Raw genomic sequence first — 21,143 nt, 5'->3', positions numbered from 1 at the left:
CCGCTCAAGCTTGCGTGGCCCAGGTATGACGATAAAGCCATTCGCTGTGGTACTTAGGTTTAAGTAGACACAAACACATAAATAAAAGAGCATCATTGCCAGCAGGAGTTCAAGCTCACTTTCTATCACTATGAAATCAAACTATAATTGCTCTTGTGATTAATTCTCCTGCAACTCTACAGCTAATTAACAAGTGCTGTAAGACACCGTGATGCTGACTGATTACTGATGGATCCACACATCTCCAACGCATAATAAACCCTTCATTATTCATGTTTATATACGACTAATGGCACAAACTGAACAGCGAGCCATGTTTCACGCTGTTAAACATTTAAATGCTCCCATGTCACATTATGTAAGCGCTGCTCTCCATCCTTCAGGTCCAGCACTTCTCCTCCATCACACTGAGCAGCTCCGCTCACGGTGCTCGTGCTTCACTGGCATGAGTTGTTACTTTGTGATGAAGTGGTGAAAATAGCACCGGATACCACTTCATTTTAATTTTAGCAGGATGTGGTTGAAAATGTGTGTTCCCTGACTGTGGCATTTTTGCCGAGCATCTGAATATAGACTATATCTGTGCTGTAGCTTTAACTGACTTTGCAAATGTGTTGCCTGTTTTGCTGTAAAGTGCGACAACAGATTGAGGTTAAGGGATTCTTAAGGTGCGTCACGATTCGATTAGAAAACTCAGACAAAGACAGAGTCTTTTGTCTCGCTGTGTGATCGCTCACCACTTATCCACCACTATTTTTAACAACAGTGCATTTGTAGGGAGAAACAAGCGTTCCATTAATTTCCATTATCATTTATTAAACGTGTGTTACTGCGCGTTACGGTACGATGCCGTGTGTCGTGTTCTGTTACGCTGTGTTGTATTATGTTACAAAACAGTGTGTTAAGTCAACTTTTATTACCGCTCAGGATGTTATGTTCTGCCGACAGACAGACAGACAGACAGACAGAAAATCATCCCAAAAATCCCACCATCGACTCATCCTGGAGTTCAAGAGTTGTGGATAAATAATAAATGTGCGATAAATAATAACGCATGACTGCCCAAACTAGTACAAAACTTTGCTGTGAGTGAAGAAGACAATAGGGAGCTCCGCTGTACCTGTGGAAAAGGACGGATTTCACCAGTGTCACCACGTCTCGACTTGCGTTGTAACCTGCACATACGATGGCCACGTGGATGGTCTGTGGAGGGAAAAGAGCGAAGGATCAGGAGAAAACACCCACAACGAAACATATTTCTATACAAAAGAGAGAAAAGAAAACGCCAGTGAGCAGCAGCCTCTGCGGACAAAACCGATAACCACACTTTAAAATTGTGATGGGCAGAAAAACATCTCAGAACAAGTAACCTTGAAACAGTCCCGCTACCCACTGGTACCTTCTTCCAGTACTTGACTCTCTTTATAACAACAAAGGGACTAAACACACAGACACACATTCATGCCTATTTGCACCGCAGTGTACACGATTCTTAACTTTATGATTAAACTGTGCTCGGCTTTGACCGCTTTCTCACTTTGAGAGCAAAGTAAGGAACTCGTTGTTTTCTGTGACCTTTTTCGTCTCTCTCTCCCCGCGTGCTGCCAAGCAGCTGGTGCGCGGCCAGAACAGCTGATCACGGGGGCAAGATAAACAGCCTGTTTTGAAATTATAATCAGTTTCCGTTCACTCTCACTTTGTTCTCTCTTGGACCCGAGCAGTGCCGCGGCTCACGGTCAGAGGTGAAGCAGTTCATTACTAAGTCACTCACTTGCATATTCTGTAGATGCAAGTACCGGACTCTGGCACAGTTGATGAGGTTAGCTCTGTACCATTGAAAGAACACAGTTCAGTACTGAACCCTAAGGACAGCTGACTGCAGAAATGCACAGAAATGCACAGAGAGCACTACTTTTCCAGTCTCCCTTGAGTTCAGACAGGTGTCCGCTTTTAATATTCAGAAAATCACAGTCGGTTCCCCTCCCCCCACAGCTCTGGCTCACGGCCACAGCTGTTGCCGGCATGACATGTCAAAACTCCACGTGCACGTTCCTATATGAGATCCCCAGTAACCATCCAGCCAGGTGTCAGCACGGCTGGGCCGACCCCACCAACCGAGCAGCAGGGGTCACGTTTAAATGCCGTGGAGACGTGCGACAGTCGGACCGCCCTCCCTCTGTTTTTCCCCTGCACTCTGCTGGATTCTCATACGAGGCCTGAGCTGTGGCTGTGAGAGCTGTGAGAGCTGTGTGTGTGTGTGTGTGTGTGTGAGTGACAGCTGAAGTGGGAGGAAAGCAGAGGGTGGTGATAAAAAAATAATAATCTGAGGGCAAAGGCTTTTTCAGAGCATCACACTCGACCACACACCTGCCTGCGAGACGGTGAGTGTTGGGAGGGAAGGCAGCTCCGAAGCTGCTGTTGTTATTCTCAGTCTGTGTTATAATGACGTAAAATAAAACAGAACGGAAAAGACGCCTTTATTGATTTACCAAATCGGTGTTGTTGTTTTTTTTCCCCGTATTATATCTTCTTCTACGTTCAACAGTTGTAAGCCACACATGACGATATGACAGTGCTGACATGTATTGTTTGTTGGTCAATGGGCAACAACTAAGCAGTAAACAAAAGTCACGTGTGAAGTTCTATTAGAACAATACAATACGTCCACCAGTGGGCGGATTATTTATGTTTTCACACTGGCATTTTATTTTTGAGTACTTCATTGGAGGGCGACATCCCAAATTAGCGATGAGCCACCTTGGTAGTCAGTATCAGTCCCAAACGGGTCAAAATCACTGGATTGGATATGGGGGAAAGAAAAACTATAAAATATATAAAATTAGAAAATAAAACTAAATGCTCAATCACTGTGTATATTTGTCACTATACGCCGGCTGTGTCACTTGCTTTGGTCCCCACTAAAGTGTGGCACTATGCATAAAGAGGAGACACCTTTTCCACACACATACATATTTTAGCAGTTTTGTATAAAGTACATTTACATTAGCTCTACCTTTACATTCGTATTCTGTTCAAACAGCGACATTCACCTCCTAATTTTAAACACTTTGTTAATCTTTCTTTCCTTTTTCCTTTATGAGATTTCTTGGCATTCAGGGGAGGAGGCGAATATTAATCTGACTCCCAATCATATGCTCTGGGTTTGTTAGTTCCACCTTTCAAGAAATATGATGAGGTACAGTATGCATCAGACTAACGCGTTGACATGTATTGTAAACGTTCGGATTTAGTCGGACAACCCTCGCCTCCCTCTCTGGTCCTAACTGAGCATGGTCTTTCACGTACTGCATGGTCCGGGACATGGTGAGCCGCAGAGTGATTTGATCAGCAGCACTGATACACCTGGGTGAGACAACACTTTGGTTTGTTTGCAACATAGCACCTATACATTTGTCTACTCATATATTTACATCTATTACTCTTCCTTAATAAATAATTTGTGAACTGTGTGCCTCCTGCTCTATTGTCATTGCCCAACAGCCCGGTTTGTGTAATTAGATTTTTTCTCTAACCTCATAATGTTCTAACCGTGCGACAGCCATCCATCCATCAGTCTGCTATTGCGCTTTATCTTCTTCGGGTCACGAGGGAATTGAAGCCAATTCCAGCCGACGCTGGGTGAGAGGCAGGCCACACCATGGGCTGACACATAGAAATAAATCACTCACACTCTCTTTCACACCTACTGGCAATTTTGAGTCTTTCCAATTAGCATGTCTTTGAACCGTGGGTGGAAGTCGAGCTGCTGAGAGAAAAACCCACCCATGCACAGAGAGAATATTGCACAGAGAAAAGAAAAAAGGCCGTCGGGTTTACACCTTCGACATTGTTGCTATGACGCAGCAGTGTATACGAGACTGTTGATCTGATTGAAATTGTGCTAAACTGAATGCCTTCGACTAACGCGTCGAGATCGCAGTCGCGCGCGTTCCACAGTTTCTCAGTGACTCTCCAGAGTGGAGGTTAATTAGAAAGTTAAAGATGTCAGGAAATTGCAGATCCTCTTCGGCTGTTTCTAAAGCATGCCGACGGCATTAAACGAGGATCAGATATTCAGTCTAGTCAAGTTTTGCGATATATCAATCGATGTCCGCGGATTAAAGTGAACCCAGGTCTGAAATTTCTAAATCGCTGAAACAGTACCATAGATTTTTTTTTTTTACCTGTCTCGGCAGACGTCATCCAGACACATTTTTAGTGACCTAAAAGCTGGTGGTGCTGAGAGGTACTATCAGTGCAGGGATCACAGCATGTCTGTGTTACAGCCCTGGCATTATCCGGCCCTCTGACAGAGAGCCATATCCCAACAGCAAACCAACACCATCACCGCTCGAGGATTAAGCTAATAGGCTAAAACCAGCCTATAATAACTTCTTACCATTTACTAATGGCGCTCTGATTCCTGGAAACAACCACTGAGGTCAGTTCCACAGGAAAAGTCTCTGAGTGCTCTGCTGATGGTGGAGCAGTTATGGCAGAGCAGACTGTCTTGTTTATAAACCGTCATATAGCAGACATTGAGTTTAAACATGGCTCACCTCGCATTTATCCACAACTGGCTGCTGCACACAGTCTGAGCCGTTTCCCCCCGCAGCTGCTTTCTGGACCTCATTATCACCAGTGCCCTCCTCCGAATGGGCTCGGCTTTGGTTGCCACGATGACCGCCGTACGGGAGGCGTGCCGGCGGGCTCCTGGGCGGCTGGCTGAGCTCCCGGCGCAGAGCCCGGTTCTCCTCCTCGACGGCGCGCACCCGCAGCTCCAAGGCCTGCCGCTCACCTGCTCCGCCCACCACCGTTGAGGGCTGGACTTCCAGTGGAGACAGGGGGAGGGGCTTCACTGTGGACAAGTCACAGAAAAACGGATTTAATATCACTTTAACAACACTTTTTGTCTGATTATTGTGTCCAACACCACGACCAATATACTGTAACAGCCTGGAGTTTCTACTGATTAGCATCTGATGACAGTGATTTTACTAACTACTAGGCTCTTAACAGCAACACTTATGCTGATGCATTTACCACCCAACCATTTCAAAAAACATAATGCTCCGACTGTGTGACAAATATTCTGCTTTCATAAAGAAGAAATAATGGCACTCACTCACGACTCACTGCTTGTAAAGCACTGAAAAACATCTATTTCGACTTTGTTAGCCCTCAGGAATGTGTGACGTGAGGATTAATAAAGTGTTTTTAAAATCAGGAGGTGATTGTCGCTGTTTGAACAAAATACTTATGTAAATGCTCGGGTATTAAGCCACATAAGTAAATAAACCTGCCGTGGTCCCCAAAGTTCACGTATCTGTACTTTACTTTGCTATTTATATTTCTAGAAATCCACTCCACTACATTTCCTAAATAAATGTCGTACTTTTACTTTAACTGTGTAAGTTTTTCCCCCTATATTCGTTACTAATAATGCAAATAAATTCTGAAGAAGAGTTAGTGGTAAATGTTTTGTATTCATGTGCCACTTTTCTAGATTTGGTGACCACTTATAGCTGCTTTAATCTACAGTATTGCCACTCACCCCACAGCACTAGCCCTCACCCAGTCACTCATTGCTGGGAATCGAAAATACAACCTTCCAGTTGAAAGACAACTTGCTCTACCACTGAGCGACATCGCTCAATTCTGACTCCTCAGTTTTTTAATACTTTTACTTAGAAAACACAAGTACAGTTTCTGTCAGAAATTCACTTGTCATTTTCTGGTAGGTACTTTATACAAAACTGCTAAAATATGTATGTGTGTGTGGAATAGTGCCACACTTTAGTGGGGACCAAAGCAAGTGACACAGCCTGTGTATAGTGACAAATTTATGTGATTTAGCATTTAATTTTGAAGTTTTTCTTTCCCCCCCATATCCAATCCAGTAATTTTGACCAGTTTGGGACTGACACTGACTACCAAGGTGGCTCATCGCTAATTCAACACATCAAAACGCAACTGGGATGTCCCCCTCCAATGAAGTTAAACATCTTTCAATTGATATATTAAAATCATGCAGTTTGAAGACGGCAGTCAGTGATGAACCCTCAGGGCCTCGACCTTCAGAGAACATATCCGCCTTTTAAATGTTACATTTAATCTTTTTTATTGAATAATTATCATCCTCTCAGACTAATTTTAGCCTCATTTTCTATTAAAATGGCTTAATAGAAGAGAGAGTTACGGCCTTTAAAACCATGAAAGTAGAGTTATTCAATCAGATGTGTCTCTTTTATATATGGCTGGGACCAGAACAGCTCAGGCTACATCCAAACTGATATGTATTCATTTGTTAATGGTGTCCCGCATCTAGATGTTATATCTATATGAGTGTTTCAGCTTCCATGTTAAAGGAAATCTGCGTCCATACTAGCACGGGCACCCAAGTTACATATAATTATGTTACATGTTTATCTGTTTTTTGTGTGTCTTTTTTGTTTTGTCTTTTTTGCCTTGCTATGCATCAATACAAATTGTTTTAGAAAAACACCCTAAAGCGAACACATACAAGCCTGAAGACAACGCTATTAGCAAATCACAAATGTATTAATACCATTTTTATTGTTCTACATTTCATGACAATTAAAATGACAGAAACAATATCTTCTTCTATGAAACAATGTCTTCTTAAAAATCTATAACGTGGCAAATATTGAACTCAAGCTCAAAAAATTAATACATGAAATGGGAAATATTAAAATAAACGAGTTGCCAAAAATTGTTTTTCAGCAATTCCCGCTGGTTATATTTAATGCTTATTTTTCACCCACTTATTTTTAGTGTACAGCCTCCGTTCATTTATTACCACCATATAGAATAGACACATTTTATTAGGTAAATTAATCATTTGTGAAATGTCAGAGGTTTTGGAATGATGTACTGCAGCGAGTTAAATATCTGTCATGTACAAAGGCTTATAAATCATTCGTTTAATGCTTCATTGAGTTATAGAGAAGTGTATATTTTAAACTAAAACAAAATAAAAGTTACCCCAGGCAAATGAATGACAGAGAGTGAGAGTAGACTTGAACTGCCATGCAAATATATATATATACATATATATATGTATAAATAAAAAAAACTGTCACCTTGCCAACCACGTCCTCAAACTTGAGCCTAAAAGAAAAACTGTGGAGAAGTTGAAAGTATAAGAAAAACCCCTCCAGCTAAGAAGTATATAAAAGTGTAATCTGTGAAGTTTGGCAGAACTTCTCTGCATTGATTTAGTACCTACATGGCTCCGGAGGATCGAATCTGTCATTAAAAATAGAGGTGGATTAATAAATATATAAAAATCCAAGTATTAGATATCACTAATGAGGGGTGCAGTGACCCCGACTGCAGCTGGTGTTTCAATATGAACCTTTAAGTTTAATTTCGGGAGCAAAGGATTAACACTAATTGGCTTCACTCTTGATTCACTCTTGATTGGCTGTTTTGGTTAAGTCCCTGATGCACAGCCAGCCCAAGCTAATAGTGTGTGGAGAAACCCCCCCCCAAAAAACATTTTAACATATTAAATAAATCTAGATATCTTTAGACATATTTAGACTTATCTTAAGTTGTATTTTGGCGTTGAAGAGTGCTCATTTAATGCACACATCTGATCTTAGTTTTAAAAGTCATTAAACTCTTGTGTCACGTGTGAATTTTCGAGGCAATTGGTCAATGTATGGCAAAGTTATAGGGCACTTCCTGTTTTGTGGCGAATGGTCGGAATTCACCAAACTTCAGAATCTGCAAAACCTTTCGCTAACTTTTTGCTTTTGATGTGTCTAGTACAAATTGTCGCGTTTCTTATGTTGGTATGATAAACTCGCTCAGAGGAGTTTGTTAATTCAGCCCCCCTCAAAAATGACCGCCATTTCTTCCTCGCACAAATTCGTGCCAGGAGCCGTTTGGGCCCCTAGCATTTGTGCTACAATAGTAGTCAAGCACCGGCTATTCCAAAGTGGTGGATTTTTTGCTTAGGGCCATATAAAAGCTTGGGCCAGCACTGCCCTGACGATTGCTGTAGCAAGTATACGCCAGTGGTGGCTAACAGTGATCCTAGCCAGAACAGGAAAATGAGGAGTTCCATCTTCTATCTACTTTGTCAAGTATTTATATCAAACACTCACACTGATTTTACAATCTCATACAAACTCATAGAAAAATGAAATCCAGCATGGCTACATGTGGAAATAAACACATGAATGGGCAGACCGTGGCCAAGTGGAAAGGGAACTTGGCTTGCAATCGGAGGGTCTACCCCTGAGCAAGGTACCCAACCCCCAATGCTCCCCGGGCGCTACTCAGTGTGGCAGCCCACTGCTCCTAATTCTAGGATGGGTCAAATGCAAAGGAATACTTTCCCTAAGGGGATAAATGAAACATATGTGAAATTGATCTCATTCTAGTGGTTTTTGTATTTACACACACTCCCTAGCCCCTTACCCTAAGCTTAACCTCACAACTAAGTGCCTAACCTAAACCTAATTCTAACCTCACTCTAAAACCAGGTCTAAACCCTGAAAAAACCCTTTAAATTGTGGGGACCAGATAAAATGTCCCAACATCTTTGTTCATTCACTGTCTATGGCTTTATCCTGCACATGAAGGTCACGGGGAAAGGTGGGGTCACACCCTGCACAGGTCATCAGTCGATCGCAGGGCAAACCATATAGACTCAATTTAGAGTGTCCACTTTGCATGTTTTTAGATTCTGAACCTGGGTATTAAAGCTGTAGTGTGTAAAGTATGAACAAAATATAAATATAACCAATCAAACCATTGTTAAATGAGTTCAAACGATGCTTACTGACAATCTATAGGTCATTTATTTATATTTAAAGGTTTTAACAAATCAACAACATTGTACATAACACAAGTAAACATTGGCCTAATAAAGGCTTCAAAAGCTATTGTTTACAGTTGTAAAGCAGTGGTTTCAATTGAGGAGTTTGCATCCAAGTGTTGATGCTCATGGATATGTTTGGATCGATACTGCCAGTACTAACAGCAGAGCAGCGCGCGCTCTCTATCTACGTCGGGAGCAATTTCCTCTCCGACTCTCCTCCTGCTTCAGACACGAACAAGCAGCTCTGAACCCTGTTGAGAGGCCGGGAGATGAATCTTCAGAGAGGAGATGAAGCCTCGCTCCCTCCGCTACATCTTAGTAACCTCCGCTCCCCAGTGGGGGATGAGGATTGAAGTGGGAGAGGCTTGGTTGATGATCATTAAAGAACATAACGGCTGCTCTATTCAGAATCTCAACGGGCAGAGGGGACGGCTTTGGAGAGCTCCGTGTTTGGCAGGGAACCAGAAGCATTATGGCTCCAATTACATGTATTGATCTGTGTTGGGGGGAAAAGACGGCTTTCCAGTATGATACCATCTGTCAACTGACAGCCACCAGTTGCTTACAGGCAGCTGAGAGAGCCTCTACTATACATACCCTATGATATAGATACATATATACTGCACATCACCTGTACTCCTACAGAGATAATGCCAGTTAAGGTCAACACATCTTTCTTTTCAGTTGTTGACGCAACTGATGCTTATTATCATTAACTTTAACACGTTTGCACAAGCACACTTTGCATTACTAGTAATTATGCGACAGTTTGTGCTATTAAAGCCAACATGGTGTTTTTTACAATAATTTCCATGTTTGGCCTGTTTTTGGGGCATTGAGGCAAGACGTTTTTTTTAAATTATGTTCAATTTTATTTTTCAAATTGAACTGGTGTACAACTTCTGTGTTTTTTCCTCAATTTTTCTTCATTTTTAATTGTTAGAACAGTATTTTCACATGCAGTAAATTGTAAATAACTGCCAGATATTGAATGTTATTCTGTAAAAATGCGCAAAAGCAATTAGCAACGATTAGTTGTTAAAAAAAAGTAATTGTCAGTCATTGTTTAAAATCACTATGTCCTCAAATGTCTTCTTTTATCCACAAACAAAAATACCCAGTTTAACAACAAAGGGGAGCAAATAAATTATAGTATAATCACGTTTAAAAGTAGAAACCAGATCACTGATTGGGTCAGGAGGAATTGGGCTTGTAACCAAAAGGTCGCCTGTTCAAACCTCAGGAATAAGTACCTTGTGTGTTCATTACTGGTGTGTAATAAGGATATTGCAGACCTACATTTACCTTATACTTTTTTATGTGATGTCTACTTTGTTGTAAAACTCCAGCTCATTACAGAGCTAAACTAATATGGATTTTAACAAAACAGTTGAAATGCTGATTTTAGGAAATGAACATGAAAAATCGAGACTCAAGAAAAGCAATTTTAAAGAAGCAGAGTGTGATAATTAGTCACATCGAATAGTGAGATTGTAACATACAGAAGTAATCTTCTGCTTGCCCCTCCCTCTCTCAACAATACCAAAGAACGAGGGTGGTCAGTAAATATTTAATCACAGGTCTCACCACTCTCCTGCTCACTAAAAGGGTCATTGTTAGGCTTTGAAAACCAAACAACCATTCTCGTGTTATTGCAGTTTTGATTGATATTCTCCCCCACTCATGACTTATGTATATCATATACTGTATCAAACCTTTGAGTTATTGCAGCTTAAAATATTATTTAAAACTGGAATGGAAAAAGCTGCTAGCATGCTCTTTCGTCTTTCATAGCAAAAAATCGAAAAACTGGTTCTCTTTAATTTGGCGTCGCCCCCATGAGTCTTTTCTTTTCTGCACCGAGAGTCCTTGTAAATGTTTTATAGATCTTTGTAAACATCCAAAAAACAACATTTAATGACAATATCTCCAACAACTAAGGTGTTTTCTTTCTTTCTTTCTTTCTTTCTTTCTTTCTTTCTTTCAGATGTATTGCCCCCGTGGACAGAAAACAAAAAGCCAGTCAGCAGATAGATGTAAACAGAGGGCCACTGAGCCGTCCACCAGGAAACCAAAGCACCTTCTGGACTCCATTTTCGTCCAGGCTGTAATTAATTTCCAAAGTGGATTTGCTGGGTCTAATCCCACTGAAATGGACTCAATGACTGTTTGTTTGTGCGGCTCAGAGATTGCATATGGCATTTGTAGGGCGGCAGATGCACCTGGTGTTTTATGTGGCCAAGCCAATTCATTCCACTCTGAGGTATTTTGTCATAAAGCTCATTGTCTATGTGCAAACAAAAGCCTCTGTAAAACACATGGATCAAAATTTCCCAGCCGGGCAAAAAAAAAAAAAAGAATAGGAAAAACGGCATGTCATCGGGGTACAATGCGGCACGGTTACTCACATCTGAGCGAACACGACCAGGCAAATTATTTCTTTCTACACTGATCAGTGTTTATAATACAAAAAATACATCATCTCATCCACATGTACCCTTTGTCAAGTAAAACAAGTGGATTATTAATGAATGAATGTATTAATTTGTTGTTGTCATTTTGATTTCAATCTTCGCTTAATTGCGTAACATTTGATTTGACTTCCTTATTGAAGAAGAAATTCCCTTGAGGTAGAAATCTCTTCTACAAGGGAAACCTGGCCAAGACAGTGTGTCAGTTACAATTCAGTGAAATAATACACTGTCAGAAATAAATACAGGGAGAGAACAGAACCAATTTAATTCAGTACAATTTTTCAGGGGGGATCATATGATCAACCTCAAAACTGTTTATTCTGTTTATATACAGAGGGGGTTTATTGGCAGGAATTGTACAACCTATTAATAAGTGTGTTTGTTGTTTTTGTCGCCTTTAATATGCCTTAGCCCCACATATATATTGCCATCCTGTTTCAAAAAGCAGCCTGAAAAAGACTGAACAACCAAAGCGTGTGTTTTGAAGTGGAAGCTTCATGTGCAAATGAAGAAGAAAAAGAAGAAGAACGTAACATCCCGCATAAGTAGGTAGGAAATAAAAGGGAAGAGAGATATGAAAGAGTGTTTACATTTTCTTCCAGTGTGTGAAGGCCACTGTAGGCAAGTGTTAGGTTACACAGGGGTCACTCAGTGTGTACATGAAAGAAGCACATGAAACAGAGAGAGTGGGACCTCTGGGGTAATTCAATTCAATGTTGAATGTAATTCAAAGCACAAAGAAAATTGGGGCATTTACATTAAGTATAAAGTTATTAAAATTCATTTGAACAAACCTTAATATAGTAATGTCCAAAAGTCTTAAGCCACTAGATTTATATAAATATATCCTGGAAAAAACATCTATTATACCATATTCAAGACATGCTTGAACATTACATACACAGTTAAACTCATAGAGACTGGGTTTTTACCCAACTTCCATGACTCAATTTACGTTTAATGGTAGGTCCCTATAGTGGTCATAGGGCCACTATATGACCTGGCCCAATCACAAGCTTTGTACCAAAAATCTAACTTAAAATATCTTAGATCTTAGCATCTTAGCATCCACCGTGGTCTCTTTTTCATATATTGTGATATACTCACATAACAGCTCCAGCGAGAGTGTGCACTTGGCACCATCTAGGTGATCTTGATTTTTTTTTAATGCTAATGCCCAAAAGGTTTCATGTTTATATGTAACATCAGTTCAAAATATCGATTTTTCGCCCGATCCCTAGCACGTATATCATTAGGCATCAGTGAGTGACGTTGATACAGCTTGGGACTCTTATATCATATATATATGTATATATATACGTATATACATATATATATACGTATATACGTATATATGTATATGTATATGTATATATATATATATACATATATATATATATATATATACACATATATATAGCTCCCTCGTAAGTGTCTGGTTCGAGCGACTCACAGCTGAAAGGCCCGTCAGGCAGGGGATTCGGGCTGTCAGCCGGTTCGAGGGTCGCCAGGTCGAGGCTCAGATGACTATCCTTGGTGACTACTTCTTCTGTTGTCGAAATGTTTTTTTTCTGTTTGGTGAGTGGGGCTTAATACTCCCCCTACTGGTGGGGCGGAGGTTCAGTTCGCACTTGCGCTGTCCACGCGCACCCAACATGCTCTTTGTTGCCAAATCTGCCTGTGCATTGTTGAAGCAATTCGCAATATGGAGGATTCGCAATTAAGAGTTTTGCACAGCATTTTGCAGCAAGAACAGGGCTGAAGTAAAACTGAACGGTGGGCACTTTGGTAAAGAATCCAAAGCTGCTTTCAAACAGGCTATCAAGCATGGACATTTACCTGAAATTGTGTGGAGAGGATGCGTCGACAAACGTTCGTAAAATGTCCCTCCTGACATTTTCTGAAACTTCCCCTGCAAACTTACTGCTCAAATTCCATGGTAACGTCAAAGTGAGCCCATGTAGCCTGAAAAGCTGCTACCTCCTACATGCTTGACCTGTACAAGTTCCACCCCCGCACCTGAATGAACTAATTCATTGTCTAACACTTTATCCTCCACATGAGGGATGCACGGCCCCTGGAGCCAGTCCCAGCTGACAAAGGGTGAAAGGTGGGGTACAGGTCGCCAGTCCGTCACATCAACAACCATTAACTCTCACATTCACACCGACACGTACACCTCAATTTGTGTCCAATTAACCTCTGCGTGTTTTTGGACTGTGGGAGGAAACCGGAGAACGTTGAATGATCCAGAAAATTCTCCTGCGATTGAGAACACATCAGACTGTGATTGTTATACGTAAGCGACATACTCTCACCCCGTTTTCTTGACATTTTCTAGAATTCAGAATCTCAAAACTACGTTAATTAGAAGCTTTTTTATCACCCAAAGAACGATCCTTTTTCCTTTTTTTTATATATCACTTAATGTGGGTTGTATCACTTGTATTGAATCGACATCTGTCTTCTCCCTCTTCTCCATTGAAAACAGATGCCTTCCTATTTGCCTTTGATAAAAAGTCAGCACTTCTTCTCTGCGTAATGTCGTGACAAATTCAGTTTCCATCGCTCTAATTCGATCACTATTAGATTACTATTGTGTCTTCATCTTTATCTGTGCTTGTGCTACACTGTCACCAAACTCAGCACTTCTACACTGATGTTTCACTGGAATTGAGCAATAATTCAATAAAGCAGCCGTCGAGGTATACATTATCCTCAATAGCAAAGTAACAGAAATACAATAATAGTTCTATGCTATTGTGCAAACACTTTGAGATAAAACACGTATCATCACTTTAAAAGGTTTACCTCAGATGTGTGGAATGTTTCTGTGTTCTTTTCCGCCCATAAAGGTTTCTTTATCATGTTTATTATTCATTTGGATTCATTTCAAAAGTTGTATTGTGATTACCTTTTAACAAGAATCTTTTTAGTTGTTTATATGTACTTTATTATAGTACAGGTATTTTAACTGTTTCGTGTATCATGTATAGTTTGGATATTTTATGATACTGTGTGTTATTTTCTTTTACATTAACATTTCAAATCAACGTTTCATCATATTTTGTTTCTTGGAATTTTTCTTTAGGATTTTATCATGTTTGTGTCAGTGACCCTTTTTAAATGTGCTGCCGTCTAGTCCTTGTAAAAAAGAGGTTATGATAACTCAAAAAATGGTCTCTTTGGAGACAACAAATGTAAATGTGCATTGTTGAATGACACTGGCATGTTTACATCTACTAGTGATGCTCATTAACTTGTCCATATTCGTACCAATCAAATTCTAATAAAGAAAAACATAAATCTTTGGGCTCACACTGGCCCTCATTTATCAAATATGCATACACCAAAAAAGTGGGTGTACGCTCACAAAGATAGGAGACTGAAGTCTGGCTAAATTGCAATTATGTGCTTTTTGTTGGTGATTTTGACGTCCGATCAAGCAATAAGCTTTATGATGAGTTGTGAAATATCACGAAGGGATGAATTAAATATTCACGACTCAGCTCGTCAGCACCATCGCTGTTGACCACAGCGATGATTTCTCTCCACACTGTTGCTTTCTGACTTCCTTTGATCGCACTCTTCAGGCTATCAAACAGAATCGCCTTGTTTTTTTACTTTTTTATTCCAACGTTATTTTGCTTATTTTCAGCTTCTGAAGCTTCTCTTCTTGGTTGTATTTGGTATGTCAGTGTCATTAACAGCTGCCACATTTACCAAAGGCTGATCAGGTGTACACCAGGATTGGAAGCACATATAACAAAAGAAATCAAATCAACTAAGAAATCATTAAAACTGTTTTTTTGGACCAAACAAGACATTTGAGAAACAACGTTCAACATTTTCTGACATTTTACGGACCAAACCATTACGCCATCAATCGAGAAAATAATTGACAGATTCATTTTATTAAAATAATTGTTAGTTGCAGCCCTATACACAGTCTTTGCATTATTTATTTTGATTGCTCGCCAAAAATCAGTTCGTCTAAATAACACCATCTGTTTATTTTATATCATATTTTACCGGCCCATCGCATGAACAACCATTAACTCTCTACGGTCAATTAGTGTCTAATGTTTTTGGACTGTGGGAGGAAACCGGAGAACCCGGAGAAACCCCAACTCACACACACACACCACACACACACACGGGGAGAACATCCTCCTTGCTTGTGTGAAATCAGTTTAAATCCGTCTAAATGACACCATCCGTTTATTTTATTTCGCCACAAAGAGCTCGGTTTAAAGAAGCACAAACATAGTGACTAGTGTTCTTAAAGCCAATTAGGTGACCTCTAATCCAGAGACACCTGTCGCGCTGAATGATTCATGACTGTTTGGCTGCCACATTCCGCGGCGCATTCATGTATGTCAGCTTTAATTCTCTTCAGCTGTTCTGAGGCCCCCGCAGCTCCATCCTCTGTCTCCTGCTCTGAGGCAGATATCGTCTGGGCAGTGGTGAAAAATCCATCATGTGATGGCATCAGTTGACCTGGCAGACGGCTTGGAACTCATCGCCACAAGTGCCCCAGCCAGCAGACATTTTGTCTAATCTCTAGGACAAGGAGGGCAGAGTAAATATGGGGCTGAACGATTTGAGTGAAATATCTAATTGGATTTTTCTGACGGATATTCTGATTATGATTGGATTTGCGATCATGTCTTTCAGCCAGTCTCCAGTGCAATATTAACCCTAATTAATTTTAAACCTGATGGCACATTAGCACAAGACACATCAAAATATGATCCAATTTATCTCCAAATGCAATATGACATAGGAGCTTGTTAAAACATGGATGTGCCTTTAAACTTGCATACAACACAATTAAATAGTTCCCTTTGGGATTTGCGAATTGATTGAAATGGCAATTTAATATTCAAAGCAATTCATTGTTCAGCTCTAGTAAATACTTAAAATAAATAGTCACCTATTGGGCCTAATCCGAACAACAACCCGAGATGGGAGCCAACTCCAAAATTATTTAGAGTGATTCAGAATCTTTTCCATCTGTGAGTTTAACTTTAGAAGTGAAAATCTAATGGGAATGTCAGCCAAAAAAACATGGCGGCAAATTATGACAGCTGAGACCGAAAGAAAGGGTCCCGAGAAGGCCCAGGTGGACGCAGTACTGCTACTACTAAAGAATAACTATATGAGAAATGTCAGATAAACAGTATTATAAACCACATTGGTGATAAAGATCATTTTAAACACATCAAACAAGTTCCATGGGCCACTTTTGCTGCGTGTACACATGATTTGTCTTGTGATAATAAAACGAAATGAAACAAAACAATACACAATCAGGCCTTTCATTGATTCAGCGGTGTTGTGCTCGCTTCAATCTAACTTCCCTGCAGTCTTCATGAGGGAGGGAAAAAAAACAGTGTTGGCGCAGCAGCCAAACCCACACTATAGACTTTAAATTAACCTCATTTGTCAGAGAGCAATTCACCACTCCAACAAAACAAACACGATCTAACTACAGCACATGAGACCAAGTGAGAGTAACGCCGGGACCACGGGCTGTTGAGCTAAGAGGTGCATTCAACGAACTCGCGTACCATTCTTCCTTGTGGTAATATTGCAATGAATTTGGTTATTGATACTTTTACAGGAATATCATAACTCCTGGGAGAAGATGGGGGTATAATGTTATCAGCCAACTGATCAGCTTCCAGCTATTACACGTCTAAAATTAAAATTATAATATTGGCCTTTAAATATCCACCATGGGTTGACGTTTTATGTTATCTCATATTTGTAGGACTGCAAAAACTAATCAATTAATTATGAATCAATTACAAATATTTTCTGTTTTTTTGTTTGCTCTACATAACAAAGAAATATTTAAGACTAATTGATTTTGGTTTTTGGACAAAACAAAACGTTTGAAAACACCCTTATGGAGCAAACAACTAATCGATTCATCAAGTAAATTAACGGATTAATTAGCAATTATTTTAATGATTTAAGTTTACTTCCTGCGGAGATAAAACTGCTAAGTTTAGGGCTAAGAAATGAATGACACCGCCACAAAAGTGTTTTGTGAATTGGCCACACTCACAAGTGGTGGCAGGAATTGAAATCTAAGATAAGAGGAGCTAAGATAAGATCCTAAATACTTTATGTGGAGGGTAAAACGAAAGCTTCACTACAAAGAAAAACTGCATGCACAACTACCGTTAAGTATGGAAAGTCAAAATAATCCCCGGTCCTGATCTTTGCTCTCTAGAATTCAGTCACACATTCTACTGCCTGCACAGAATCATAAGCGAGTCGTTCAGAGTGAAACCCCGCGTTCAGCACTTGGTTCTTTGCTGTGCTATAGGGCAGGGCAGGGAACTGGCTGATACAGTCTGGAGAGATACTCGCTTTCAGTGTCGGCTTTGCCCTTGGCTAATACATTGTCCTTCTGGGAGACGTATGAGATCGGGAGTATACCTTTGAAGCCACAGCCTGCTGCTGCTGATGCTGCTGCTGCTGCTGCTGCTGTCAGAGAATAAGCACGAATAGGAACTGATGTAGAGCTGATCCATATCGAAACGCAATCTTTCTGACGGATATTGCATTTTCATTTGGGATGTATGTAATGAGTAAAGCTTCCTGTCAATATTCACTGTGTAATAGAACATTAAACATGAGGGCGCATTGACACATTTGATAGCATCAAAATATTAACTACTAATGTAAGGATGACAACCTGGATATGAATTGCTTGTATTGCAGAAGGAGTCATGAGCAGAAAGATGGTCATTATTGTGCAATAACTATATTTAGGGCTGCAAAAACTAACAATTAATCGATTACTAAATTGATCGAGAACTATTTTGATAATTGGTTAATCGGTATGAGTGCTATTTTTAATCATCTAACAATTGTTAGTTGCAGCTCTAATTATTTCAATGATTTCAAAATGTTGTAATCGATTTCTTTACTTATCTAGGGAAATATCAGGCATTTATGTCATAGTTCAGGTTTTTTTTAAGCAAGATTGCATGTGGTTTTTGACCTGGATTGTGATCGGAAAACCTAACTTTGATGATCTTGTTATCAAAATATAGGTAAATGTGTGGGAAATTTTCAATTCTGCATTAAAAATGTTGAAAATGTGTTACATTGTGAAGATAAAGAAGAATAAAAGAATAGTATTGTTTGGTACTGACTTGTACAGAATTTTATACCACATTACAGATTATATATTACTTCAGCAGAGGCTAAGTGGTTGGTTATGAGTTCATTTTTAGTGTTTTAATTGTATTCTTTAAAGTAACATCACAACAAAAGTTAAAGCGTGAAAGAAAAGGACGACACGGGATTATTCATGAATGGGTAAACACCTGAAGGACTGACCCTAACCTAATTCAATCCAAAAACACTGCGCTAAGTTTAGGGCTAAGATTTGAATTGTGGTAAGTTTAAGGTTAAGGTTAAGATTAAGGTTCGGCATTAAGTGGTTATGGTAAAAACTTGCGATAGCTCTTTGTTTTGGCTGTCCAGGGAAGTGAATGCAGTGTTCTTAGAAGAATGGCTGCACAAACCTGTGTGTGTGTGTGTGTCACGACAGATGGATTATAATGTCACCTGCCTATTCTTGGCATTGACACTGATGGTTTGATCCTGAGTGGTGTCATGCAGAGAGTCACCACAGCATGATAATAAAAACGGATGAATGCCAGGGTCGCTGACCTTGAATGCTGATGCTTGGATGGATGGCGCTCTCTGTGCCAGCATCTAATAGCTTTGACTACTCACCCAACATTATTCATATATTACATCGCGGTGCAATACATCATGCATATAATCAATCTGTGTTTACTCTACGTCTCAGTGCATATGTGAGATTGTACTCTGTTCGCTTGATGTCGGGACGTTGCTGAATGCGTCTTGTGTAGCCATCACCGGTAATGACTGATGGAGCACGAGTTACTGTTTACAATAACGTTGATTCGCTTTGGGGGTTTTTTCCTATTCGGCTTGTTTCTACTGATAATTTAGCATTTGCAAATTTACTAATTAAAATGTCCATTCAGTTCAACTGCACTGCCAAACTTTGTCAGGTGATTTATTGAACTCATTTCGGTTTTGTTTGCAACTAACATCTCAGCTACATTTGGCTTAAGCTCTGGAAAGAGCAATGTTGTTTTTCCATTTCATTTGCATTTAATAAAGTCTGTCTTTGGACAACACCCTAGGGTCGGGCACTATATTGATATGTTGGGACAAGGTGGCCGTCCACCAACCGTCCACTACTCCATCCATCTGGACCATCCAGGGTTGCACGGCACTCATCAGTGAAAAAAACTGTTTGATAATTAGTCTTCATGTATTTTTGAAGCCCACTACAGCCATTTCTGCTTGTGAGCATTAGCTAGGGGTGGCTGAATAGAAGGTTTACGCATAACTGCAAGCCTCTGGAGGATCCTCAAGAAAAAGATCTATGTGGGTGGGAGGCAGTTCACATCCAAACTGCAGCTCTGGGAGGCTAAACCTCTCCAAAAATTCAAAAGTTCAATGGATGCAAGAATTGGGAAGCTGCTATCAAATAAGCGGTTCTGTGTTAAAATGTAACTTCACCTGTTAAGATGTTTTTGATTGAAATAGCTTTTGATTTCAGTAACCATGACCTCCTAATGCTGCAAATTCTCCTTTTTAGTTCTTTACAGCACATAAATCATTTTGAAACTCTATTTTTATTTTTGAAAAAAATAGTGTCGTATCATTGGGAGAGAAAAATATAATTTGCATAATAATTTGGAACGCGGTCTACGTGTCCAGTCATGGATAAAACAGGAAAAAGTCTCCCGATGGGCATTTTGAGTTATTTATCGATTTTGAAAGTGTGGTTTCCAAGCTTTCCAACAATGACAAACATGGAAATCTGAAAAATATTTGAATGTTGGCACTCCTCAAACTAGTTTTGTTTGAAATCAAGTCTGAACGTTTCTGCAAGATCTTCACAATAGCTGGCCATTTGCATAACATATGCATTAACCCTACAGAGGCCATGTCCAGACAGAAGCGGCACGAAACATAAACAATCTTTGTCTTTGCCGTTTTCAAGACGTTCCCCCGTAAAGAAGGCATCGTTTCAGGAAATATCTCCCTGAACCCCCTGAAACTACTCGAAACGCTGCAGTACATATGACAGCACTGTAGGTTGCGCTGTAACATTACACCAAAAAACAAAGACAAAGACCTTGTGTACATTACATTATATAATAACAAGTCAGAGGAAAGAAAAGGAAGTAATTAGTCTGTTTGTTTATGTTTCGTTCCATTTCCGTGTGCATATTTAGCGACTTTCTGTCATGAACCTGAATACTTTACGAGAAGGAAATGCACAATTGATGTTCAGTGCTGCAGACTGTGTGTGGAACAATCACTGATCAGTTTTGTTTATTCAAGTAAAAATAGGTTTTGTTTTCACCTCTCTTTATTGTACGATTCAACCCCCCATGTGTAAAATCTCTAAAGACAGGCCGTGTTCTAGTATTATCTACCTTTTTCAGACTGACTTTAGTTACTTTTCATTGACAGTAGTTGGTAACACTGTCAAATATTCTCTAAACACAAGATAATGAATGACAGCGCAAGAGTAGAGCTGGGTTAGATGACATCATCGTTTTCCTAAAGCAGCGTATTCTCAGTCTACATGGTTTGTGGTCCCCTAAAAAGCCACCTTTTGGATGGAACACCTCTCTGGCCAAAAAAAAGCCTGCATATTCACCTAAACCCGTTTCCTTGTGGACAGGCCCTAAGTCCAACCCCCATGGGTCTGGCTGTCAGTGCCATTGTTAGCCCAC

General features: G+C 40.0%; 1 protein-coding gene across 1 annotated transcript in view; it reads right to left on the bottom strand.

Moving 5' to 3' along the window:
- The window catches only part of large1 (LARGE xylosyl- and glucuronyltransferase 1), a 112,714-nt gene that overhangs the window by 61,391 nt on the left and 30,180 nt on the right, over positions 1-21,143 (bottom strand). Inside the window, exons 3-4 of the mRNA XM_044022763.1 lie at positions 4,560-4,858; positions 1,121-1,203 (exon numbers count right to left, since the gene is read on the bottom strand). Of these exons, the coding sequence (XP_043878698.1) occupies positions 1,121-1,203; positions 4,560-4,858 (382 nt within the window). The remainder of the gene's footprint in view (positions 1-1,120; positions 1,204-4,559; positions 4,859-21,143) is intronic.

This window comes from Solea senegalensis, linkage group LG3 (genome assembly GCF_019176455.1).
Source record: "Solea senegalensis isolate Sse05_10M linkage group LG3, IFAPA_SoseM_1, whole genome shotgun sequence".
Lineage (NCBI taxonomy): Eukaryota > Metazoa > Chordata > Actinopteri > Pleuronectiformes > Soleidae > Solea > Solea senegalensis.
The sequence above is the reverse complement of the archived record's forward strand: the minus strand, read 5'-3'. Positions and strand labels throughout refer to the sequence as shown.